We start from the raw sequence: 27,381 nt of genomic DNA on the forward strand, positions 1-27,381 counted from the left end.
AGCTGAGGGATTATCCATGACCATCTAGACATACCTGTGCCAACACTATACTGAGCTACACATTACAAAGAAACCTAACAGCAAGAGACGTGGCCTCAGTCAGCTTCCATGTAAAATGCTATTACTGCCATCTCAGGGGTTGCATTTGAGTCTCAGTGCTTCCTGCACACACACACTACACATCAACCTTTACATTAAACAGAGATATTCTAGATTGGGACTCAAGGAAGGTGGAGATCATGCCAACCTCCACAAATCAGAATTCTAACAGGGAAGATTCTGTTCTAGGGGCATGTCAGGCAGGCCTGTTCACTACTTCTCTACCATCACCCACACCCACAAAGCTGGGCTGATGTTGAGTTGTCCTGTGCTATGTGTTTGGTTTGGAGGGGATAGAGGGAAATACAATATTTAGGATGGACCTGAGACTACCTCTGCTAGAGGCTGATGAAATTCTAGGGCATGGAAAAAATCAGAACCAAGACAACCTATACAGGAATCTTTCAAACACGATGCCACAACAAATAGGAGATACGTAGCACACACATGCATATATGAAAATAAAACAAAACATTTAGTGGATTTAGCACAATCCATCTTTAAGATACTCTGCCAACACAAGTGAGAGTCACTTAGCCTTATCTGTGATTGTCAGAGGCCACTTCTTGGGAGAAGTGATATCCAGGGTGAGAATCTGATGGATAAGGAGTGGCCCTGGAATTGCAGCAGGATCAGCAGGACAAGGAAGTAGGAAATGGCAGGAGACAAAGCCAAGGCCAGGCCAGTCAGGCCCTCATTTGATACTGCTACAGGGTTTTGGTTTTGTGCTGAGGGCTATGAACTTTGGCTCTAAAACAAGTAAGATGGATGGAGAAATAACTACAAGAAAATATAAAATCAAATGTTGGTTGGTTTCCTGTTATTATGATTGAAGGAATCATTTGTTTGCTGAAGGAGAAGAGAGAGCCAACAGATACTGAGAGAGCAGGAAAGGAAAAGCCTCCAAGGAGGGGTAAGACCCACAGCCCAGCAAGAAGAATGGGTCTGGGGCAGAAAGAGGGGCTCTTCCTCCATCAAGTGGAGAAGGAATGATGTTAAGTAAGCTAATGATGCCACTGTTCACATTCTTCTGGGACAACCCAGAGTTTGTTCTGTACTTGCTGGCTGTCAGGCAAGGAAACTTCATGGACTTTCTCCTTCAGAACTATTTCCTGGGTGAGATCTGAAGTTTTTATTCTTTAGAGATCATGGATATCAAGTCCTAGACACTGCCAAAGAGAATGCTCCTCCAGCAGCACAGACTCAATCTCCACCACATCTAATACCCACTGACCCAGGAGAGTAAAAAAAAAAAAAAAAGTACACTCAAGCACTGTCCCTTCAGTCTAACACTGGACACACTGATTTTGCTTAACAAAGCAAATTCTTATGACAAAAAAGAAAATCGGGATGGTAGAAAAATGAGAATTTGATTTTTCTTGAGATCTTTGATATCATGAATACAAATGCCTATTCGACCTAAAGAGAAGTTAATTTTCTATAGGATCAGGCTACTAGCTGTGCCTACAGAGGCAATTTACCAAACACTAGTAAAATGTGAATGTGACAGATTTCACTGAGGGTCCAGGATATATAGTTACACATTCATCTAAAATTGAATAAAATTGGGATGCCTGGGTGTCTCAGGGGTTGAACACCTGCCCCTGGCTCAGGGCGTGATCTGCGGTCTCAGGATTGAGTCCCACATCAGGCTCCCTGCCTGGAGTCTGCTTCTCCCTCTGCCTACGTCTCTGCCTTTCTCTCTCTCTTTCATGAATAAATAAATAAAATATTTTTTAAAAATTGAATAAAATTAGTTAATATGGATCTCTTTTTTGCATTTTATATTGAAGATGAGGATTAATAGTTAATATTTAATTAAACAGATACATTCCAAATGCAAGCACAACCAAATCTAAAAGTTCAGTTTTTGTTAAAATTCCTGCACTACTCTTAAATAATTATGTACTCTGATAAAAATAAGCCATCTGTTCCCACACCTAGAATAAGCCTTTTCTGTAAACAATGGAAATTTTGGAGGGCTTAGTGTTTCCTTGGGAGAGGGGTGATGAGTAATAACAAAGATTAAGACCAGCTGATTTCACAGCATTTTTATACAATTTAAAGTAGCAAATGGAAATTTTCTTCACCTATGATCGTAATACAAAACCTATGCCAAGTTCCATCATGAATTTTTTTTGAGAAATCCTCAAAAATGTTTACTCATCCAATATTTATTCCCTTTTCTCCAAAGAGCATAAAATGAGAATCTAATTAGGAAAGGTCAGGAATACAAAAGGTAGGTTTGGGGCATAGGAACGGCAAACTTGACATTGATCTCTCATTTAGAAGGTGTTAATCCAGTGCCAGTTCAGAAATTAAGGATGCCAATGGATTTCTCACTTACACGTGTCAGGTAGACAGGAAAAATTAGGCAGGATAAGGAGAATAAAAGAGTAGGGGTGACAGGGCATTAGGTGCTAATGGCATTAGTGTATAACCTGCTTGTTATTTCTAGTAGGTTTTTTGTAGATCGCTTGGGATTCTATTTCTATAATTAGGTAATTCACAAAGAGAGGTGGCTTTATTTTTTCTTCTAGTCTATATACCTTTTATTTCTTTATCTTGCCTATTGCACTGACTAGTGTTGAAGAGAAGTGATTAAAAGGAGATGTATTAGCCTTGTTCCCTTAGTGGGAAAGGATTAAATCCTTCACTACTTTTTTAAAAAAGATATTTAAATATTCTTTAAAAAAAGATTTTATTTATTTGACAGAGAGAGCACAAGTGCACACAAATAGGCAGAGTGGCAGGCAGAGGGAGAAGCAGGCTCCCCACTGAGCAGAGAGCCCAATGCAGGGCTCGATCCCAGGACCCTGAGCTTCATGACCTGAGCTGAAGACAGACGCTTAAGCAACTGAGCTTCCCAGGTGTCCCTAGTCTTTCACTATTAAGTATGATGCAAGCCATAGGTTTTATCAGGTTGGAGAAGTTTCCTTATATTCCTAGTTTTCTAAGAATTTTTATCATGAATGGATGCTGAATTTTTTTAAATGCTTTCTCTTTTTCTATGGAGTTTATCATGCAGTTTTTCCTATTAGATTAAATCTGGTGAATTACACTGATTGATTTTAAGCTTTGAACCATCCTTTTATTCCTGGGATAAACTCCTGTTTTACGTGATGTATTATCACTTTTATATATTGCTGAATCCCATTTACTAATATTTGCTGAGAAAGATTCTGGTTTTCACATTCATCTTCTCTATCTGAACTTTGTCCTAATAATGCTGGCCTCATTAAAGGCCTTACATATGACCATATGTAAGTATGGTCCTATCCCCACAGGGCAAAGCACAAACTCGTATCTCATACAAACCAGATGCTCAGTTAATGCCTATTGAGGAAGAGTACTGGTGACCAGTGTTTGCCTTCTCCCAGACCTTCTTCTCCTTGCTCCTCTTCCTTACCTAAAAACTAAGAGGAGCAAATTCAATTACCTAAGGACTCCAGACTCCCTTCCAAATAGAAATGTTTATGAAGCTAAATGTATGGAATTTTAGGAGTGTCAGCCAAGTGGCAGCAAGTACCATGCATGATAAAATCTTCATCATAATGGTAGTAATTGGACTTCTTTACATAATATTTTACAACTTTGATTTAATTAGCATTCACATTTCCTATCACTTAACCAAGCTCTTTTGTATGGCTAACTTTATAGAACTGTAGATTTCAACTTTGGTGTACATTAGCCTCACCTTTAGAACTTGATATAAAGTGCTGATAGGATTGTCTCATCTTTTCATCCCTGGCTTGATTCAGTAGATCTCAGATTATGCCTCCTTCTTTTTGAAAGGATCATGGCTGAGAACCATTGACACAAAGGTCACTTCCAAATTCACCTTCTGCCTTCAATTTACATAACTGTCACCTCTGTAGAGGTCTGCCCCTTTGGCAAGTTATGTAACCCACCTTGCCTCAGCAGCTTCATCTGTAACTTTAAACATCTGTTGTAAGAAGTGTGAATCATTACTGCTACTATTGATTTTATCATTGTTGTCACTGCCAGGGCAGCTCAGGCCAAGTGACTAAGCCAGTCCTTTCCCATTTTGTAAGTAGTGAGACCCCTTTTATATAGAAATGGTTCACAGACTCATGAACTCTGTACATGTTGATTAAGCAAACACATGACAAAAATGTTGCTGTGAACTCAAGTAACAAACTATATTTTATTTATTTTGGCATGAAAGATACACAGTTATATCATTCTTTTTATTCAATATAAAGATAATACCTGTCTTCCCTATGGGTTTACACACCCCTGCATTCAATCTGAGACTTGCTCCCCACCCTTCTCAAAGTCTGAGTTCCTCTCGCTGTGACTCACTGCTCCAGCCACATCAAGCTGCCTTGCACTGCCTCAACATGCCACCTCTATTCTCAACTTCATGCTCTGCACACTGTTCCACCTACCTCAAGTCTCAAGTACCCTTTTGCTTCTGTCTAGAACATGGAATAATAAATGCTAATAAATTCAACCTTTTTTTAAGAGAGAGAAGGGGGGTGGTGAGGGACAAAGGGGAGGGGCAGGAAGAGAGAATTTTAAGTGAGCTCCAAATCCAGCACACAGCCCAGTGCAGGCTCAGTCTCATGACCTGAGTCAAAACCAAGAGTCAGACATTCAACCAAATGAGCCACCAGGCACCCTGCTAATAAATTCATCTTAAACCACTGGACTGAGCTTTCTCTAGTGTTGGTTAGTTAGGAATCTGAAAGTTAAGATACCATTCAATTAAGCACACTTTTATATAACGGTAACAACAATTAATGTTTTTGTTTTGTTTCTTAGTTAGAATCCAGGTAAATCAGGCTAGGATGCTATGAGAGGGAGCTGTTTCAACAGAGGTCAGGTAGCTGACTGAATAGGCTATCTGTGGAAGCCACAATCAGACCCCTCAAGAGCATCAGCAATGCCAGTAGGTACATAGGAAGGCCCATCAGCCAGGCAGGACCAACAGGCACTCATCCTGCCAAGATGGACAAACTCAACTTGTACCAGCCCCAGGTTCCACAGCAGATGCCAACAAAACACCACAGTTATACTTCAGAGATACCAGAGAAGTGGTGGCCCAGCCACTAGGCAAAAATCAGTGGAGATAGGAGAGCCTTTTCTACCAGGCTTAAGAGACCCCTGTTACTCACCACACACCAGAGGTTGTCTTGCTGAGGAACAAGGAGTGGGCAAAGACTGAACCTTTTTACCAAAATATGCTAAACAGCCTTTTAAATTACCTTATTAGAATAATTTAACTGGATTAGACTAAAGTTATGGGTTTCTTTCCCTTCTTTCTGGCTATCTAGAAAGATGGAGGGTCACAAAGACAATAATCGATTACCCAGAGGAAAAAATGAAGATGCTACATTTTTCTTTACATGTCTGAGTGTAACGTGAGTTAAATCTTAGCAATCCTCTAGAACTCTTAATAACAGCTTAAATTCTAACTGCCCTGTAATTGGAGAATATAGTTTCATGTATTTGAAGTTCACAGACTGCAGTCCACTCAGAGCACTACTGCTCTTACCCCTAGTAAGCTGGCAACCCCTGTAAAGGTGGTGGAACAGAAACAGCCAAGCTTCCTCACAGTGTAAATCTTCAAATTTTTCACTAGTCCTGAAAGAACTCTTAGGCTGCCATTCTCTACTGTTACTTCAGCATTTCTAACTACTCCCCACCATACAGAATAAAAAAAAAAAATTAGAAAAAAGTCCATTCTGGACGAATTGATTTGGCTTTCAGTTTGAATAAAATACCATGACTGTTATTTTTTCTCCCAGAGATAGTACCCTTGATAACTGATTCACTCACTTCTTTCAAATTATCTACTCATTTTGGATGTAAAAGTTATTTTGTAGAGAAAAGGAATTTTTTTCTCCTCACATTAGCCAGAAATCTGTAAAAGCTCCATTTGCCATCCTGCTTTAAACATTCTTTTCTAAATGGAAAAAAAATCCACTTAAAAAAATACATTTGTTCAGAATGTGTTTATATAGAGACTATAAGTGGTTTCCTCACATAATTTTGCAGAGATTTAGAAGATGGTCAATTAGAGGGACCCAATGCAGAACCACATACACAGACCTTAGAAGCCTTCAAATATCAAAAAGGCTAGTAAAAGGACCACAGGATTTTCAGCTTGTGAATGGCCAGTGCAAGTTAGTGAATCAAGAGGGCTTTAGAGGCCATTTCAGTTAGAATGGATAAAAATGGACTGAGAGAGCAGAATGGATAACACAGGACTAAGAATGGCATAGAAGAATGGAAAAATTTGGAGATGCAAACAGCAAGAGTCATTACTTACTAAAAATCAGACAGACAGGAACTGGAGACATTGTGGAAGTTTTGTGGTCAAGGTAGGACTTGGGCTCCCCCTTGAGGGGTGGGTAGAATTTGACTAGACAAGGAAAAAGGCAGAGGAAGGAGCAGAGCACCACAAAGGCAGGAAGGAATAAACAGGTGTGAGATGGGAGCTAGAATGAATGGGGATCACCAGATGAAAGATGTTATAATGGGATTACATGCATCGAGCCACAGGAAGGCTGTGCCATCACAACTGGAAGAGAACAGTGTCTCTGGGCATCTTTTTTCTAACCATCATCTCTTCTAAGTCTGGATAACCTAAACCTTGGCTTTCCAAAATTTAACCAAAAATTTTATCCTAGCTTAGAAGTTTGCTTGTAACTGTAGCATAGAAAAAAATTATGTATTTTTTTGTGTATATATATATATATATATCTTCTGCCATTAGAGACTTGCAGTAGTTTATTAATTTGATCTTTTTATAGGTAGTATTTGTAATATGGGACAGATGGATCCATAACTCCCCAATGACAATTACCCCAGAGGAATTACCACTCCCAATATACATATTCACACCACCACTACCACCAATAAAATTTGATGATAAACAAGGCATACTACAATGATTATCAACTCCAGAGGCGTGACATTTGTGTTCAGTGATCAGTGTGATTAATAACTGCAAGTAATCTGGAATTAATATTAGGAAACAAATTTTGAAAATAATTTTTAGAACCCACAGTGGACTCAGAGTTTCCCTATAACAAGGTCATCTCACACAGTGGCATTCCAATCTGTTTTCTAAGTCAAGGAGAAAACCCTGGAGCGAAATCATAGGGACTGCCTGCAAGTTAATTTCAGCTGCCCTTTAGCCCCTGTTAACCTGTGTACACCCGTGAGACTGTACACACTTCGATCTTGCGTGTAGCAAAGGAAATGGTTAGGAAGAGCTGCTAGAGAATCCCAGTCCCACAGTGTCAAAGCAAGTCACAGTCATCTCTAGCTTCCAAAGCACACGCTCCTTCTTGGAAAGCTTGTTAAAGTTTATTAAAATGCTCTTTGACTTTTCTCAGGCAATTCTGACCTCTATTAAAAGCATATTATACAAACGAACATTTTCTGTACTTATACGATTGAGTGAAGAATTACATTTGAATTTTGCTTTACCATTCCAAGGTCCTCTATGAGCAGTGATGAAGGTAAAGTCATAACCATTTCAGAGTCAGTCTACATTTTTATAGTTTCTGTTTATAGTGTCCTACAAAGGGCAGCTGGAATGACCCCCAGAACTCTTGGGAACACATTCTAGGCAAGTTTAAAAAGCACTGGTGTTACAGTCACATGGACATGGATTCAAACCCTAACATTCCTCCCACCACTCATTTGACCTTGGATAGGTCACCTGACCTCTGTGCATTTTCCTCACTTACAAAATAATGACAGTAGTAATAACCGTCTTCTACAATTCACTTGAAGATGAAATAATATAAAGCAGTAATCATAGTTTCTGACATAAAATGTGTTTCTACAATCAACCTATTAGCACCATGTCTCATTATTATTCTAATACTTAACATCTTTCCTAAAAGCCTGGATTAACTGTCCAGTCTTCTTTTCTTTTTTCTTTTTTTAACAAGAGTAACTCAACATTGCAATGATTGTAGGTGTTTCTCCTGGAACCTACTTCCTTACCCATTAGATAAAAATGATACCACTTGCCCTGCTCATCTCACAGACCTGAGAGAGTCAACAGGATGGGAATGTATTCTGAAAACTGAGTATATAAAATTATTGATGGAAAATCTTCACCTGAAATTCATTATTCCAAAATAAGCACATCATGAATGCTGTGGAGAGACAAAGACATGTCAACAACACCATATCAGGACTCAAGCCCTGTTCCCAAGCCTTCTTTAATGAATTTTAATTCGTTTTAATCATATAGTGATTCACTATCTTCATGTGATAGTGATTCACGTGTTTTAATTTGCCAAATGTTGCTTCTCGCTTATTTTCAGAGAGGTCTGTTGAGCTCTTTCTTAGGAAAGTCACGATTTGGAAAGTGGATAATATGTCAGTTATTATTTTATTTCAATCTAAGCCAAATCATCTTTATTCCTAATTTAGATCGCTACTCATATAGTGATGATTAAATTAGATGCAGCATGGTGCAGCTGGCGAGGCATGAACTTCTGCAATTTGAATAATATCAGTTCAGCCATTTTTTTAGCTGGATTTAATTTCTGGCCATTTCTTTTAACTTTATAAACTTGCATCTGGGAAAGGGGAATGGGTCAGCTATCTCTTAGAGGAGATGGTGCCAGTAAAGAGCAGAGCACAGTCCCTAGAAACAGTAAATATTCTTTAAGGGAGATTAATTTTATAACAGAGCAAAAGAGCATCTACTTACAGGTCACAGATGCCAGCTCTAGCAGGAATGAGAGGCACGAGTTGCAGTAAAAGTTTGACACCATTCTGCCATTCTTCTTCTCTTTCAAATTCACAGTACAAGTAGCTACATTCATCAGAAGAAAACTGGTAGAAAACATAGGTATCTTGAAAGTATAAGTTTTGGTCCACTGTTGGAGACAAAAAAGGGGAGGATTCATTTTTTAAAGTATATTATTTAGAGAGTCATAAACCAAATAATAAATTGAAAGCCCTACTAATTATCAGGGAGGACCCAGGAGTAGGACTATAATTATATATTCTAAGTCCATTCATGTTCACAATCCCATTGAATTAAAAGGGACTTACTGACCAGCCTATTTTTATTACTTGAGGCTTTAGCCAGCATAGTCACACACGTTTTATGATTTTTCTGCTTCACAGACAGATGAAATCAATAGCAATTCAAAAAGTGGGGAGAACAACTTTTGTGTGTCTCAAAAGCAAACTAATACATAATTACTTTAGTGATACACAAATATAAAACTATGCCAAGTTTTAAACCCATGGTTCTCAACTGGGGACAACTGTGCCACCCAAGGGACATTTGGTGATGTCTGGAGACATTCTTGATTTTCACTATTAGGGGGGCTACTGGCATCTGCTGGGTAGAGAAGTGATACTGCTAAACATCTTACAATGTACAAGACAGGCCCCTGCAACTAAGAATGATCTGGCACAAAATATCAATGCTACCCAGGTTGTTTTAAAAGAAATCAAGAATTAGGGACTTATTCAAAAAAACACTGACACAAATTTTTTTGCTAACCAGAAATATGAACCTCACAAAGCAAGCTGATAACATTCAAAGATAGTTATTGTTTTTCTAAATAAGTGTGCTGGGTATTAACAGCTTATTAAAATTATACCCACATGTCTATACGTACTACACTGGGACTTGAGGTATGACTCTGAAACTTACTAAGCTCTCTGACCCTCAATATTTATTACCTATGGGTAATAAAAGGAGCTTCCTAGTGACCAAGCACCTGCATGATAAAGGTAAATAAAGAATCCAGATTGCTTGACTTCTAATTCTTCAATTCCCTGGGCTCAACTAAGAAAAGAGATATCTGCCATCTATTTTAGTTGCTAGTTAACATCTATTTTGTGTTCTGCTTGAAAAGCTAATGTCCATAGGTCATATCTCTAATTGTTCATGATTAGTCAATTAAAATGACATAACATTCCACTCATAAAATCAGTTTCTGACAATTATTCTAAGTGCAGCTAGATAAATCACACATTTAGAGCACCTAAAGATATCACTGATTTAAAAAAAAAGTTGTGAGCACCCTTTTGAATAGAGGAGAGGTAAGGGAAAGACTCTTAGACACAGTAGTTTATGAGTCACCAAGTACCTAGTGAGAAATAACAATCAAAAGATGACTGGTCACTTTTATTTATAAAATGTGAGAGAATGCAAATATTTACCTGCAAAAACAATTTCCATCCAGATTGTAACATCCTCTAGAAAGTCAATTTCATTTTGGTAGCTGAATAAACGCTTCTGTGCTTTCAAAACATGTAATACTAACCTGATAACATAATTCCCATATCCAGTAGGAGTTGCCAGACCCCTATGGCCATAGATCTGCACTGGACAAAAGGACAGTGTTCTAGAAGCCAGTCTACCAGCTCTGACCCAACACAGCTCCTCCTAAACAAAAGGAAAGCCATTCATAGTAAGACATTTGTATGCCACTTATTTGTCAAAGAATTGATACTTAATATCATCCCTTTCATGTGCTTTTTTAAAACAAGGGACTCAATTATTATTGAGGCACCTGTTATTCATTTTTCTGATGATTTCAGCTCAAGTATCACCTCCTTAGGAAAACTTAGAATCATATTCTTTCATGCTTTTGCTTCAAAACACCTACATTTAGTAACTGTACATCTTTCTGAGTGAATCATATCTGCTTCCCTCACTTCAGAATAATTTTCAGGATATCAGGGAACCATGTATATAACTCACTATTAAACCCCAACAATCAGATCATTTCAGGCACATGGGAAGTTCTCAAAACATGTGTTTGAACAAAGGAAGGAATAAATTAAGCAATCCCTTATATAAAGAAAATACTTCTGCCTCGGTGAGAGAAGTACCTCAAGGTGATGGTGATAAACATTTGTTCAGCCCTTTACAGACTTTTATCTAGTCTTTTTGAGAACAAATTCCAGAAGATTATACAAAGTTAGGACCACAATGAGTAGTTAAGAGTTTTGTTTCCTACTCTCCAAACATATTAAATCCTAAAATTTGTCTCAAAGAATAATAAATATGACCATTAATCTCTTTAATATCATCTAAGCAATCTAGCTAAGCAGTCTAGATCATAAACTCATAAACCCAGATGTGTGTGATAGATTCTGCTAACCACTTACACAAAAATATCCCCTGTAATCTGTCTTAAAATACACAACTATATTTGAAGCATGCCCCAATCTGGGCATTATAAGTAGTTTTTTCATGCCTACTTTTTCATCTTTATCAGCCTCAAATGAAAAGCCAAAAGAAGACAACTTACTGAAATACAGTTTTCATTTGCAGAAATTTCACTGAAAATCATTCTCCCTTATGAAAATGTCACCAAACTGTTTTTTTTAAAGATGTATCATGTAAATGGTTATCTTTATTCTATATTTGGTATTTTAGGACCAAAACATGTCAAAATTTTATTCCTAAAACAGAAAAATATTGCTTATTTTTTGTGATTGGTCATAGTCATCAGTACCTAGAAATCACACGATAACCAACAATGTGAAGAAATGCCATGAGGTGCTACATCTTCAGGGGTAAAAGGAAAAATAAACTATTCTGCCAAGATATTTGTGTTGTGGTTTTGGGGGGTTTTTTGTTTTGTTTTTTTACACCCAATGTGGGGCTTGAACTCATGACACCAAGATCAAGAGTTGCATGCGCTACTGACTCATCCAGCTAGGTGTCCCTCTGCTGAGATATTTGAGCAAATATTCCAGGCTTTGATAAAGCATCACCTTTTTGTTTGTTTGAAAGATAGTCTAAGGCAATCAGGGCAATACCAGGCACATTCAGTTGCAGGTTAGCATTAAGACACTAAAAAGATTAACTGTCAAATAAATGGATGTTTTTGAAAACAGGAAAAAACTGATCACAATAAACTAGGCAATTAGACAAAACAGTCAATATTAACTTCTAATTCTATAAGACACCTTTCATGTTAAAGGCTCAAAGTGTTAATTAATTCCTCAACACCTCTGTCAATTAGCCAGCATCTCTGGGCTTGTAAAGTACTTTTATCCCATGGATTAAAACACTGTATAATCATAATCCTTATTCTCAGAACAATCCAGTCCTCAACCTGCTCTCAGTGTCTGACACCACCTGGAATAGGATGCAACCAAACATTTACTAAGCAAACCAAACTGCCAAGTTGCAAAAGGTGGCTAAGATGGATGAGTATGTTTGCTTGCTCATAGGCCATGGGGAAGAAGTTTCTTAGATTAGGGCTTCTGAAAATTGTGTTTAGGAGCACCTAGGAGATTTGGTTAATGTGTGGATTCTGATGGAGTGTGGCTGAATGGGGCCCAGGTGATATTGGTGACCACAAAGCCCAAATCCCTCAGCAATACTTTCTCACTGGGAAGGGCTCCCTTGATCTTGGGGAAGCAGGGCTGAGTCTACACACTAAACTCCATTACCAGGGTACTGTCATGACAATAATAGTTAATAAGAGCCCCTTCACCCCCACCCCATCCAGCAAGCTACTGTTTCCATTGCTCATGATGCTCCTCTCCTCCACCCCCAACATTATCAAGTTATGTTTCTCATCTCCTTCAATAACCCATCTGCACCAGGGAAACCCCACTAGGAATATCATTAATATCACCAAAGCCAACAGCATGAGAGGAGGTGCCCCTGCACTGAACTCCTACTCCCCTGACTTGCTGACCAGGGCAGCAACAATTCAGCAACAATCACAACCTGAGCAGAAACCAACAAACCTATAGAACTTAGGGGAGAGCACCAAGGGAGAAAAGGGATAGAAGGGAGGGAGCTGAGCATCCCCCTCCCCCCAAAAGCAGTTCTTAACTCCCAGTGAATTTAAAGTCTTGTACTGGATCCGGAAGCCGTCCAAGTATGTAGATCTAACTAGAGTTGCCATACTAGGCAGGAACATTGTGATATGGATGTGATTAGCTACAAGGTCAATGTGACTGCCACAACAAAACACTGAACATTATCTTATCTCCCCTCCAATTTCTGGAACTGAAAATTCGATTTCTCCTCATCTGCTTCTGTCTCTAGTTGCATTTTTAGCAATTAATTCATAGAAGTGCAGACGGAACTCTCATCTCAAATGTAAATGGGGTGATGGTATTCGGAGACTTACTTGAAGCCTCAGAAACCAGTCTGATTTTTCCTATAGTGCAAAAGGAATAGAAAACACCTCAAAGTTCTGAAAGTAATTCTCACGTAGTACATGGGGAACACTTCCCCTCAATTTATTACCAGACAAATGAAAATGACTCATCCTAGGCAATCATATTAGCACTTTATCTTTAGGCCCAAGGCACTAATCAATCCTTAGATTATGAAAATAGGAAGCTTTGGCCCAACCACTGGGAATCCGAAATAGCACAGCACATGCTCTCTCCCCATTCTACTCCCACTGAACCCTAAATATGTTCTAACTTGGATGGATGGTTCTTTTCCATGAACCTCATTAATGTACATCTCCCATTGCTTTTTTTCAATCTAAATCCGTGGAGACCACATTAAGAAACTGAGAACAATGACAGGTCTTATACACAGCTGTATGTAGTAGCTAAAAAAGAATCATAGGAGCCCACTCACAACTAGACCCAAAGACTTATCCAATGTGTGTTTATTTTTAAAAAAATGAAAAAATAATTAGATAGGTTTAAAGTTGATACCATCATCTATTAAAAAAATTTTTTTTAAAGGCTCTATGTGAAGTGGTCCCCCCATGACTGCAACCACTCTTCCCACCTGTCGTGTCTACTTGGCCTATTCTCTAAACCGAAGGTTCTCAGATAATGGGCTATAAATTGCTTGTGGGGGAAGGGAGAGCAGGGTGTGGTATGCTTTTTTCAAGACGTTCATGAGTCCATATATAGAAAACATGCTTTGTCTACAGGATAGATCATGCTTAACCTAGATCATATTTTTCACACACACACACACACACACACACACACTAATGTGGTTAGTTAAATATGGGATTTTAAAATAGTAATTGTAGTTCTAGTTCTCTTCCCTCCCACCTTTGCTCAATGGTGCCTCAGAAAACAGATTGTGCCAAGTGTCCAATTAGAAAGCAGTTGGTAGCATGGGACAGTGACCAGAAAAGAACATGAAGGCACTATCTAGGGTATGGATAAGAGTTACATAGGTGTATATAATAATTAAAAATTCAGCAAGCTATACCCTGAATAGTTCTGCATTTTAAGTCGTATCTCAATAGAAAGGAGGTCTTCTTACTCAAATAGAGTGAGAATAACTATTCCCCTAATCCAGGTCACAATGAAATTTTCCCCAACTATGATAAATGAAAAAAACAGGAATATTACAATGAGTTTGTGATAAAGCTAAATTTAGTTAACTTAATGAAATGTCCTTTATTCTGAGGATCTTTCCTACTATGTTTTTTAAAAATTTATTTATTTTTTGGGAGGGGGAGGAGCAGAGGGAAAGGGAGTCTCGAGCCGACTCCATGCTGAGGGGTAGAGCGGGATGCAGGGCTTGATCTCATGACCCTGCAATCACAGCCTGAGCGGAAAGCAAGAGTCAGATGCTTAATTGTGACACCGAGGCACCCCTTTCCTACTTTTTTGGTGTCATTTATTCTGAGTACTCTTCCTATTCTTTATGGTATATCACAATCTCATTTCTGTAAGAAAAAATAATGATAATAAAATGCTATTTTTCTCTTTTTGTTTTATTTTTACAATTTTGTTTTGATATTGTTTGATATATTAACACCTTTACTTGACAAAATAAAAACCTGGTAATTTCCTTGTGTTTTTTCTTTAAATGACTCCATGAAATGAAAACATGTGTTCTGGGATGCATAGATGGCTCAGTGGTTAAGTGTCTGCCGTTGGCTCAGGGTGTGATCCCGGGGTCCTGGGACCGAGTCCTGCATCAGGCTTCCAGTGGGGAGCCTGCCTCTCCCTCTGCCTATGTCTCTGCCTCTCTCTCTGTGTCTCTCATGAATAAATAAATAAAATCTTAAAAAAGAAAAAAGAAAGAAAACACGTGTTCTAAACTTTCTAAGTGACCACTCTTAGTCCAATTGTACTTTAAAACTGATCATTAGCCCAACCATTTACTCTCATACTTCCGCCCTTATTCACAAGGCAAAGGTGGAGAAATTCCAACCGTTCGTCACCTCGAAGGACCCAAGGAGGGGCTCAACCTCACCGAAAGTTAGAGCAGAATTCCCTTTCCCATAGATCTCCCAAGAGTCCTCAAAGAGCCTTGATAAGGTCCCTGAAGAAGGGATCTATGTTTATTGAAGTCCCAGTGCTGCACATACCCAGTACAAATATTATAAAACATCACATTTAAGAGGAAGCAGAGCAGAGACTCTCTCAGGAACCCACCCACCTGCAACTGGAGATTCCATACCCTAACTTCAGAACCAGGAGTCTACTGTCAACAAACATTCCACTGAGTCTAAGAGAAGTCACCACCAATACCCCAAATAAACACTTCAAACAAATCCTCCCAGTACTGATGTAGTCCAACTCTTTGTGATCAAGGTTATGATTTCAGTACATTTTAGGAGTTTTTGCTTAAAGGACAATTTTTGACAAGGTGTTAGAAAATTGTGTTACCTGTAAAATCCCTTGAGGTTCACTCTGTCCTTTATCAGGTCAGCTGCCTGAACGATAATAATATTCCTCAATGCTCTTCCTGCACAAGAAGAATTCTCCCCATAAATCTAAATGGAAAAAGACAAACATTCTCCATAAATTTAGAATAATATGACAATTTGTGAGCTGCCAATAGCACACTATATATAAAAAAAATCATGACCATGTCCTAAGTTTAAAAAAATTTTAGCCTATGTAGCTATAGATCAACATGTTGCTATCTATATTATTTTTGCTATTGGTCCACTTGTGTTATTATGCTACAATAACTATTCTCCAAATAAACTGTTTTAACTACAATCTTTTATACAAAGTTTCCAGAATAAAGTATCTGTTTTTTTAAATAGTGTTTCTATCAATACAGCAAATTGAAGAATATTTTACTACACATTACTCTGCCATATTGATGCACTGATAAATCTTGGATGATGGGAAACTTTTTCCTATCTAATGACCATCTTGCACTGTGACACCATGTGACAGGCTGCTGATGCCTGCTTCAAGCTTGAGCTTCAGTCAGTTGCAGAGCTCAGAGTTAATTCCAAGCTATCCTGGTTTCATCTTCATGATTCCACCTAGCACATAAAATTTTTATTTAACTTCCTTTTAAATATTCTAATTCACCCATACGCATCTCTGATTCTTAGAGGATGAAGGAGGGTATTCTGTAGATCTAGAGAGGTCCATATCCTACTTTATAACCGCCTCTTTTCTCTATAATTGGCATCTTCCTCCACAATAAAATGCTGTTTCACAAAGAAACTAAATAAAAATAAACTGTCTTCATGCTCATGAAAATTAATATATATTGAGAATGCATGCTTGCGTCTGTTTACTTGTTTCTTGGTGAACTCTTTCTGCACTTACACTATTTTGCACCTATAAAATATTTTATATCTTCTCTTGAAGCAAACCAATTAATAATATATTGACTATGACTTGATAGGGAACATTTCAACCCTATCCTTACACTTCCCTAATATTCATATTATCACCTCCTAAACACAACCTAATAAAAAAGTGGGAAGGGCAGGGAATGATTTGTTCTTAACATGTTGCAACTCTATACAAAAACAAAACAAAAAGACCCACAGAACTACAACAAGTCAGATGACAGAAAGTACTAGAGTGAGGGATGGGCTAAATGGGTGATGGGTATTAAGGAGTCACTTGTCATGATGAGCACTGGGTGTTACATTTAAGTGATGAATCATTAAATTCTACCCCTGGAACAAATATCACATTGTATATTAACTAACTAGAACTTAAATAAAAATTTGGAAGAAAAAATAGGAATACCCTAAAAGAGGTACAAGTCAGCTGTTCCTTGATGGGTCCTAACAAGGTACCAATATTCATTCACCATCTTTCAAAAGTCACTTAATAAGCAGCTCTCAGACCCCATTCTAGATGCTGGGGATACAATAGTGAACAAAGCCAAAAACTTGCAGACTTCGCAATGCTCACAGTCTCCTTTAAAAAAAATAAAAAAGGAAAAAAAACTCTTTAAAAAAAACAAAAAACCCCACAACTCTTTGTGAAATGAGTTTTAAACACGATGAAGACTTCTCCATCTTTTTTCAACGAACATAGAAATATTCTACTGATAACTAAAAATATAAACAATTCCCTCTTACACCAAGTTTTTAGTGTAAAATATTCACTATTTTAAAAATATAGTATTTCTAGGGGCATCAGTGGTTGAGCATCTGCCTTTGGCTCAATGTGATCCTGGGGTCCTGGTATCAAGCCCCGCATCATGCTTCCTGTGGGAAGCCTGCTTCTCCTTCTGCCTATGTCTCTGCCTCTGAGTCTCTCTTGAATAAATAAATAAAATATTTTTAAAGATTCAGCATTTTTATTAACACAGCAAATTGAAAAAATATATATTAACTCTGCCATGTTGATAATACATTAATATAAGGTCTTGGAAAATGGGAAATTATTTTTTTCCTATATGGTGAACATCTTGTACCATGACACAGTTATCAGAGCATTTCAAGAAACTTCAGCTGTGTCATCCCCAAGTGAAGGAGACAGGGTGCCCAAGAGCAAAGGAAAGAACTGTAACTAGAGAATTCTACACCAGGATTCATAAATCATTGTTTCAGAAAATGCAGTAAGAGAAAAGAATCGTACCTGGGAAGGAGTGTGTTCAAGGTATGGATTGGAAATTCTTCTTGATAGAGTCTATTTTGAAAGAAAGAAAAGGGGAAACATTAGAACCACACAAATCTTTGTACCGGCAGGAACAATCTGCCCTGTGGCAGGTCTAGCAGTTGTCCAAGTCAAAACATGTGCTTACATCTCAAGTCATGGGCCATAAAGAATTAATGTCCTTATTCTCGTTCAGTGCAAGCATCTGGTCAACATTCATTCCAGTAAGACAAGTGATTCCATTTTAACAGCTCTCAACCTAAATGGTACAACTTTAAGGAGTGCCATGAAAAGACTAGGATCTTTTCATACTTGGGATTTTATTCTCCACATGATTTTGAATGTTTCTCCTTTCCTTTTCATTTTCTCTTTTACCAACTAAGACTCATATCACTATTCATCTGCATGGCTGCTTCAGCTTCTGGGTGGATTTCCCTGCCCTCTGGTCACATCCCTGTAGGTCATCCTGCAGACCTCAACTGAACCCATGTCCCTCTGACTTACAGTGGGTCTCCTACTGCTAATGTGAATCAATCTGAGCCACCATGGTCTACCTCCATTCCTTGATCTCTGGTCATGTCCCTGCAGGTTATACTGCAAACCTCAACTGAACGAATGCCTCCTTGATCTACAGTGGGTCTCCTGCTGCTTATGTGAGTCAATCTGAGCCACCATGTCTGCCTTCAACGGGTTTCCAGTGTCCTCCTCGCATCTTCTTACAGGACAAGACCTACTCAGCAGAAGAGCCCATCACTCACACCCACCTCTGCTCATACCACTTTCTATGTTGTAGAGTCCTCCATCTTCCCTGATGCTTCCCTGAATCCCATCAAACTTCCAAGTACAGGTTTAGCATAGTCACCTCCTGGGTGAAGCTCCTCCCACCTGTCCCAGTCCACTGGGGTTTGTCCCCCTTAGCAGCTCTGTGTTTCTGTATTATTCATGGGGCAGCTCCTGAATGTTCTGCATTGTTGGCTGTTGTTCTATGTGTGCATTTGCCCCAATTAATCCAGAAGATCCTTGAGGGAGTGCTGGCAGTTTATACTGTTTTGCTTTCACAGCATCTAGTTCACAACCTAGTACAGAAATGTTTATTTTTCTACTCATTTATTTATAGATATTTACATCTTTATCAATTTAGTAAGTATTTGCTGAATGATTTGAATGGTAGGAGCTAATTTTTCGTACTTAAAGATCCAGTAGGCAGCATCATCACCCACATATGCTTAAGCACAATAGAAAACTATTCTCATTTCCCATTGTGGTATGCAGAAAAGAACAGAGAAACTAACATTTACTGAGCTCCCAACCCATGTTTAAAATCTCTTTACACCTCTATCCCAAGGCTTGCTGTCTTTTGAGATTCCCATGATTTTTAGTCTGCTGCCTCCACTTCTCAAATTCATTGGCTAAGTTACAAAACACCCTGTCAGTCATGGCTTTCCAGCATCTGAACCCTCTACCAAACCTTAATCTAAGACACAATTCCCATTCCGCATCTTCCCCACTCCACATGGCTCCCCTATTACTTATCTTAATTAAACTGAAATAAACATACACACTCTATCCAAAAATGCCAACTGGTTTTCTCTGCTAAAGATTTGCAAAGGCTTCAAAGAAAATGAAATTTATAAAGGTAGACAGGCCATTTTTAATTCCCCTGTATTAAAATAAAACATCCACCCACCCCTTCTGGTGTCGACTATACACATTCCGTATCAGCCCTCCTCAGGCCTTCTGTCGTCTGAGCCTATGTAATATATTCACTTATTGAAATACCAAACAATTTAAAATTTGAATATGTACTAGCTTTATCATTTGAGGATGAATCATCATAAGTGATTTTTCTCCCCCTAAATAGAATTTTCAGAGTCAATATGGCAGGCCAGAACTGATAGTGTTTGTTACTCATCTAACTGCCTGAATCAGCTCAGAAAAGCAACTACTTCATATGATTTAGTTGAAGAAGAAGAAGAAGAAGAAGAAGAGAAGAGGAGGAGGAGGAGGAGGAGGAAGAAGAGGAGGAAAGCTTTTAGGTAGAAACAAGTTCTCAAGAACTAGGTAAGCAAAAAAAAAAAAAAAAAAAAAAAGAACTAGGTAAGGGCACATTCACAAAAGAAAGCAAACCATTTCCTTTCTTTCAGCTGCCAACCTAAATCTGGCTGTCTCCACACTAGCATCACACTCACACAATTCTACTTCACAGAAACTTCCCCATGGATGGCTAGTTTCAAAAGATTGGTAAAGTGAGTAAATAAAGCCATGAGAGTCTTCTAGGCTGACTAGATAACAATGACAGATAAGCTATAGCTCACAGGGAATCAATGAGAGCAACACAACAAGACCAGCCTTTTCCAGAACACAATACCTACATTTGTTGTCAGAAACTCCTGCGAAGCGCTCTCTTAACTGGTCCCAGGAGGGCTCTGTTCCATCAACGCTCTAGCATGGCAGCTCTCAAACTCAGCTGGGCTCTAGGAAGCCCCAGGGCTCCCTGCAGAACTCTGATAAGTTATGATGTATTAAACTTGAAATCACTACCCTAACTATGTGCTTTAGAGACCGCTTTTTGTTAGTTTGTCGGTATTGATGCAAAATACCAAGTGTCAAAAAGAACTTAGAATAGTCTATCCATGACCTCATTTTTAAGAGGTGCTGAGAAATCTATGTTTTTATTAGAGGAATACAGTGGACCAACTTACGAGAATCCAAGAATCACCGCTCTAAATCACCCCATGGGTTGCTCCCCAGCATTTACCTGAAAGAGTATCTATCACAAGAACACCCTTAAAAATGCACCCGTTTCCATATTTTTTCCTAAAATGTTATCAGCTGTTTTCATCCCATCTTTAAATCCCTTGGTTTTTTTTCTCCTCTGAGCATTCGAGGGCTTCATCTAATCCCTCTTGTGGCAACTAACTTCCATTCATTTCTCATTTACAAAGCACCTACTGAGTTTACAAGTACTGTGGGAGCTTCCAGAACCACACTCAAGAGTGTGATACCATTCCTAATCTGGAGATCCATTTACCAGATCACATAGGATCTAAGGAACACTTTAAACCCACGAATTCTTTTTTTAATCCTGATTTCTTATCAATTCACTCTATAATTTTGGATGGCTAGTTCCAGTGATACAGAGTACCCTCTTTTAAATGGCTCTTGCCATAATATCTCATAACATAATACCCAGGTGAAATGATTTTTCCCCTTTATTTCCAATTTCCTAGAATTTATTCAGCTAGATGCGATACTTTCATAAAAGACATATATACATATATATATATATATAGAGAGAGAGAGAGAGAGAAGATTAGTAACAATACAAATGAAATTAGATTTTAATTTAAATTTATTTCTTTTCCTTTCCATTTTAGTGAACCATGGAAAATAATTCTCAAGTGATTCCAGGCAAATATTTTTCATATTTTAAACATGTATTAGAAAATTGCAACCCTTTAATATCCACAAATGAACTTCCAAAAAAATTACAGCATAACTTGAAAGAAAGGGTAATTGGTTATCAATCATGTATTACCTTCATTTTTTTAACGTTCAATGTCCACTAAAGTTAAACTAAAATGGTCCAAGATGCTGGTCTGAACCAAGCACAGAATTCACTCCAGAATTAGTAAAAAGATCCCACTATACTATATGATAGACTTACAGCACTTTTTTTTTAATCGGCCCTTAAATGACATGCCTTAATACTCAAATTGAATTAAAGTATACAAGTAGCCAAGGGAAGAGAGAATGAAAGGAAAAAGACCAAATCATTTTGATCCCTGCACACCTGCTCCATTTCAAAGAGGAACCAACAGAACTACCAAATTTATTGATACCTTGAGAATTCAGTTCCTGATATAACTTTCTGTCACCTGCAGCCATTATCCTTTCCTTATTCTGGCCCATCAAGTAGAAGATGAAGACATCTAAATGGAATAAGTACCTGCCTTTTCTTACAATCCTAGGAAACCAGAAAGTTTCTGAAGTTCCTGGAAAGCCTCTATGGGAAGAGATTACCACTGACTCAAACAACAAGGTCTATAACAAAGCAGGCTGTCCAATAGAGTTCTAAGATTATGGGTCCTTTTTAAGCCCCAAGAAATGCTTCCAACCCAATCAGAGCTTGGTCAAGGTAAAAGGGACCACACCCCAGCCAAGATGTGGGCTTGAGAACGCAGCATCACGCATTAGGCAGCATACAAGCTGGAGCCAACTGCTGAAAGGGAAGCATGGGGTGGGTGCCGTCACCCTCCCACAAGCTCCAGTCATGGTTCAAGCCAACCACCACGTCCTTGGGGCTCCAAGGGATGTGCTCCCACTGGTAGGTCACAACCACAAAGGCCATTTGCGGTAGCACCTTGTCCGCATAGTCTTGCCACAACGTCAATAATGTTCTCAAAATTGTATTTTTCTACTGCCCAGTGAGGTGTTAAGAAAATGGAATGAAACGGAAATGGCAGAAATGTTTACTGAGCACCTCCTTTGTCTTTAGCAACTTTCCCATAACAGTAACTGCATCCATCTAGTCACATTTTTACAGACAACAGGCCTGAGGGACAGAAATTTAAGAAATTTCCTTAAATGGGGCCCCTGGGTGGTATAGTCAGTTAAGCATCTGACTCCTGATTTCCGCTCAGGTTTTGATTTCACTGCAGTGAGATGAAGCCCCGCATCGTGGAGCCTGCTTAAGATTCGTTCTCTCGGGATCCCTGGGTGGTGCAGCGGTTTAGCGCCTGACTTTGGCCTGGGGCGTGATCGGGCGTGATCCTGGAGACCCAGGATCGAATCCCACGTCGGGTTCCCGGTGCATGGAGCCTGCTTCTCCCCCTGCCTATGTCTCTGCCTCTCTCTCTCTCTGTGTGTGACTATCATAAAAAAAAAAAAAAAAAAGATTCGTTCTCTCTCTTCCTCTGCCCTCCTTTCCCCCTTCTCACTCCCTCTTGAAAGAGAGAGACAGAGACAGAGAGAGAAAGCAAGCAAGCAAGCAATTTAAAGTCTCTGAACTGGAAAGTTATAGAGCCAGGACTGAAACAATAGTGACCGGTTGCAAAGCCACCACTCTGCTGTAATAGACTGCATGCTATTAATTAATAATTGGGTTTCTACCACGTGCTAGAGATTGTGCTAAGTATTTTATATGCAACATCATACCATTTAATCTGTGGAAAACTTTGAGGTAGGTACTATTATTAATTCTATTTGGCAGAAGACAGAACTAGACTTGAAGAGGTTAAGAAATCTACCCATTTGCAGCCCAAGCCCATCTGTAGTTACCACTTCACAAGTGTCACTTATAACAACAGACTGTGATGATTTAAGAGTCACATGACAAATGAGTGCTCCTCGCTGCATTAAGAAGTCACAAATAGCACTAGATCCAGTGATTCTCAGGCCTGGGTGTAAATTAGAGCCATGTGAGAAACTGAAGAGAAAAACCAAGCAGGAGCTCACGTCCCACCTCCAGACCACAGAATTAGAAGCTCTGGGAGTGAGGCCTGGGTGGTTTCTGCCAAGCTCCCCAGGTGGTTCGAATGTGTAACCACTGTACAAATCGGTGGTTGGAACTGGCAATTTGAACCTCTCATCATCCACTTCAGCTAGGAGACTTGGAGCGCTCTTCAAACATTGCCTCCTTCGCAGGCCCAGCTGAGTTCAGAACACAGAGTTACGAGTCCTTTGACTGACAGCGCTGGGATCTGTGGCTGAGCTTTTAAGTCTGGCTTGTGCAAAACAAAGGGCTAGTGTTTCTGGACATCCCACCTTGTACCTGTTTGTGTGATGTTTCATATCTACCCCATCCCAGACATAGCCCTAAGCCAAGGTACCTTCATGTGTGCAAAGAACATACCCTTTTAATGGCACCCACGGCATTCAACTTAATTTTTACTTCCCATTAGTAAAGGACTCTCTTCTAGTATAAACATGTTTGCCCCACTTAAAAGTCAAAGTAGAAAAATAAAGTGGGTTCTAAGGATACTTATAAATATTTCAAAATCTTGCCTGCCTAGGAAAATAAATCAGCAAGAACCAGCAGCTTCTGGGAAAATATACACAATAGGTACAACAAAAACAAACCCCAACATGTTATCAACTCGATTTGTATTCAGTTCTTAGGAAAACCTTTCTTCTTGCTGCATTTACAAGCAAGAGAATAGTTCTGCCTAACACAGTGGGCTTTTCTAATTAACACAATCACAGAAAAGCTTTGAATATTTAGGAATCCAGTCACTGAAGATTTTAGAACAACAGTTAAATTAGCAAGTTTACTTATCTCCACTTGTCCCTGGATTCTCTGTTTATATTAACATCAACCTACCCAGTCATACCTGGGCTCTAAGATGAACCCTTTCCACAGTAACCAACATGAAGATGCTCCCAGCGAGACAAGGTGAGCCGCGAAATAATGAAAGAATTGCATTATGACCCACAGGAAAAATATCCAGGAGCCCATATTGATAGAAATGATTGAATAAACAATGTTGGGCCAAGTGGGCTGGAGGGAATGGGGACAGCTCCACCTTACAGAATCTCAATTACTAAGTTCAAGAAGAGGAGGAAAACAAATTCACCATTAGGTAAATACAACGGTACTAAATCTTGCAGACAAAAGAGAAAGAAATCAGTGGGTGCCAGATTTAGTGGGCACAGTGTGATATACAGGCTATCTGTGCAGTGTCAAAGTGCTTCCCACAAGATATTGAGTATGGAGGGAACAGCATAGAATAGCAGACCTCACGCTAATTGATAAGTTATTACTAATCATGAGATATGCTGACATCATTTGCCCACTGAAAGATAGGAGGAGAAAGGCACTGCAATGGCATTTTTGTAAAACTGTGCACCTGAATTCAATAAAAAACTGGACAACTCCAAATCGAGGGGCTTTCTTCAATAGCCTGTAACTCTCCAAAAATTGTCCAAAGGTTCTCCCAGGTTGGAGAAGATGAAAGGAATTGCAATGAAAGGCCATGTGCGATTCTAGACTAGGAATAAGGACCTTGGGTGGCACAATGGGCAAACTCTGAATGAGGTCTACATTTGAGTTAACTGACTACGAACACTGCTTTTGTCAAGTGTACTGTGGTTACATAAAATGTTAACATTTGGGGAAGCTGAATGAAGGTTAGAACTCTCTACCATTTGTGTTCCTTCTGAGTCTGAAATTTTTGCAAAAGGAAAAGTTGGGGGGAAAAAAGTAATGGCCTCTTTCCTCCCCACAAATAAAGTTTCAAAAACACATTCATGGGCAGCCCGGGTGGCTCAGCGGTTTAGCACCACCTTCAGCCCAGGGCATAATCCTGGAGATCTGGGATCGAGTCCCACTTCGGGCTCCCTGCATGAGGCCTGCTTCTCTCTCTACCTGTGTCTCTGCCTCTCTCTCTCTCTCTCTCTCTCTCTCTCTCATGAATAAATAAAATCTCTAAAAAAAAAAACCACATTTAAACATTATTTCAAAATAAAGTATCTATTTATTTGCTAAATGCTGTGTGGCCCTTACCATACCGTTATTATCTCAGGCTGCAAAACAGAATGATGCTTGCCGCCCTGCACACTTGGACCTCTAGCACAAATCAGATTTCTCTAAAACATCTTCTTGGAACTTTCCAGAACGCTCGGTGAGACGCAGAGGAGCAGAGGCTGTCTGAGCTGCGCCCAGCAACGCGCTCCTTCCCACTCCCCCACTCCGGCTTCGGCCCTCTCACCAGCTGTAGAAAATGTTGAAAGAAACCACTTACTATGATGTTTTGGGGGTCAAACCCAATGCCACCCAGAAGGAATTGAAAAAGGCTTACAGGAAACTGGCCTTGAGGTACCACCCTGATAAGAATCCAAACGAAGGAGAGAAGTTTAAAGAAGGCAATTAAAGGCAATTAAAGAAGGTGGAGCTGATGGTGGTCTTGGCTCCCCAATGGACATCTTTGATATGTTTTTTGGAGGAGGAGGCAGGATGCAGAGAGAACGGAGAGGTAAAAATGTTGTACATCAGCTCTCAGTAACCTTAGAAGATTTATAATGGTGCAACAAGAAAACTAGCTCTGCAAAAGAATGTGATTTGTGATAAATGTGAAGGCCAAGGTGGTAAGAAAGGAGCAGTCGAATGTTGTCCCAATTGCCGAGGTACTGGAATGCAAATAAGAATTCATCAGATAGGACCTGGAATGGTTCAGCAAATTCAATCTGTGTGCATGGAGTGCCAGGGCCATGGCGAACGGATCAGTCCTAAAGATAGATGTAAAAGCTGCAACAGAAGGAAGATAGTTTGAGAGAAGAAGATTCTAGAAGTGCATATTGACAAAGGCATGAAAGATGGCCAGAAGATAACATTCCATGGTGAGGGAGACCAAGAACCAGGACTGGAACCAGGAGATATTATCATTGTGTTAGAACAGAAGGACCATGCTGTTTTTACTCGACGAGGAGAAGATCTCTTCATGTGTATGGATATACAGCTGGTTGAAGCCCTGCGTGGCTTTCAAAAGCCAATATCTACTCTTGACAACCGAACCATTGTCATCACCTCTCACCCAGGTCAGATTGTCAAGCATGGGGATATCAAGTGTGTGCTAAATGAAGGCATGCCAATTTATCGTAGACCATATGTGAAGGGTCACCTAATCATCAAATTTAAGGTAAACTTCCCCGAATGGCTTTCTGGGGCTTTCTCTCTCCTGATAAACCTTCTTTGCTGGAAAAACTCCTACCTGAGAGGAAGGAAGTAGAAGAGACTGATGAAATGGACCAGGTAGAACTGGTGGACTTTGATCCCAATTAGGAAAGACGGAGCCATTACAATGGGGAAGCATATGAGGATGATGAACATCATCCTAGGGGTGGTGATCAGTGTCAGACCTCTTAATGGGGCCAGTGAATAACACTGCTGCTGGCATTTTATATGCAGTAGTGGATGAGTGAAGGACTATAATCATAGCTCACTACTTGCTATTGTTTTTGTTTTAATATTCAACTATAGTAGTGTTTTAAAAGTTAAATGAAGAATAAACTCAAATATAAAAGCTCAAAAAAAAAAACATCTTCTTACATATCACTTTTTTTTTTCACCTTTTTAAAAAATAAAATAGCTATTTAAAAAACACAGTTGCCTCTCAACTGAGTGCTCACAATGCGCCAAGCAGTCAATACCTTCAAGGTACCCTGCCACACTTCTGTCCTACAAACCCTCTGCTCTAGCCAGGCAGATGGTCTTTTACTATGCAAATGATGCACAATCTCACCTCTGTGCCCAAGCCCTTGCCATGACCTCTGCTCCCTGCATTTCCCTACATTTCCATACCCTGCTCTTCCTTAGATCCATGCAAATGCTGCATGAAGTCTCCCCAAGTCCTGAGCCTCCCAGGACTAATCTCTGTCTCACACACTCTAATATTTGTCTTTATCTGCCACTAGGATAGAATGCCTTCTGCCTTCATTTGCATGCCTCTCTCCTCAACCAGCCTTGTAACACCCCAGTATTTATTTATCCCATCTCTA

The 27,381-nt window shown here is 39.3% G+C and overlaps 1 protein-coding gene and 1 pseudogene across 1 annotated transcript in view; one reads left to right on the top strand and one right to left on the bottom strand.

Annotated features, from left to right (window-relative positions):
- The window catches only part of RAPGEF5 (Rap guanine nucleotide exchange factor 5), a 229,885-nt gene that overhangs the window by 171,624 nt on the left and 30,880 nt on the right, over positions 1-27,381 (bottom strand). The window contains exons 2-5 of the mRNA XM_055314547.1: positions 17,869-17,919; positions 15,691-15,797; positions 10,383-10,504; positions 8,807-8,975 (exon numbers count right to left, since the gene is read on the bottom strand). Coding sequence (XP_055170522.1) covers positions 8,807-8,975; positions 10,383-10,504; positions 15,691-15,797; positions 17,869-17,919 — 449 coding nt within the window. The remainder of the gene's footprint in view (positions 1-8,806; positions 8,976-10,382; positions 10,505-15,690; positions 15,798-17,868; positions 17,920-27,381) is intronic.
- On the top strand, positions 25,608-26,912 carry LOC129502770 (dnaJ homolog subfamily A member 1-like; annotated as a pseudogene).

This window comes from Nyctereutes procyonoides, unplaced genomic scaffold (assembly GCF_905146905.1).
Source record: "Nyctereutes procyonoides isolate TBG_1078 unplaced genomic scaffold, NYPRO_anot_genome, whole genome shotgun sequence".
Taxonomy (NCBI): Eukaryota; Metazoa; Chordata; class Mammalia; order Carnivora; family Canidae; genus Nyctereutes; species Nyctereutes procyonoides.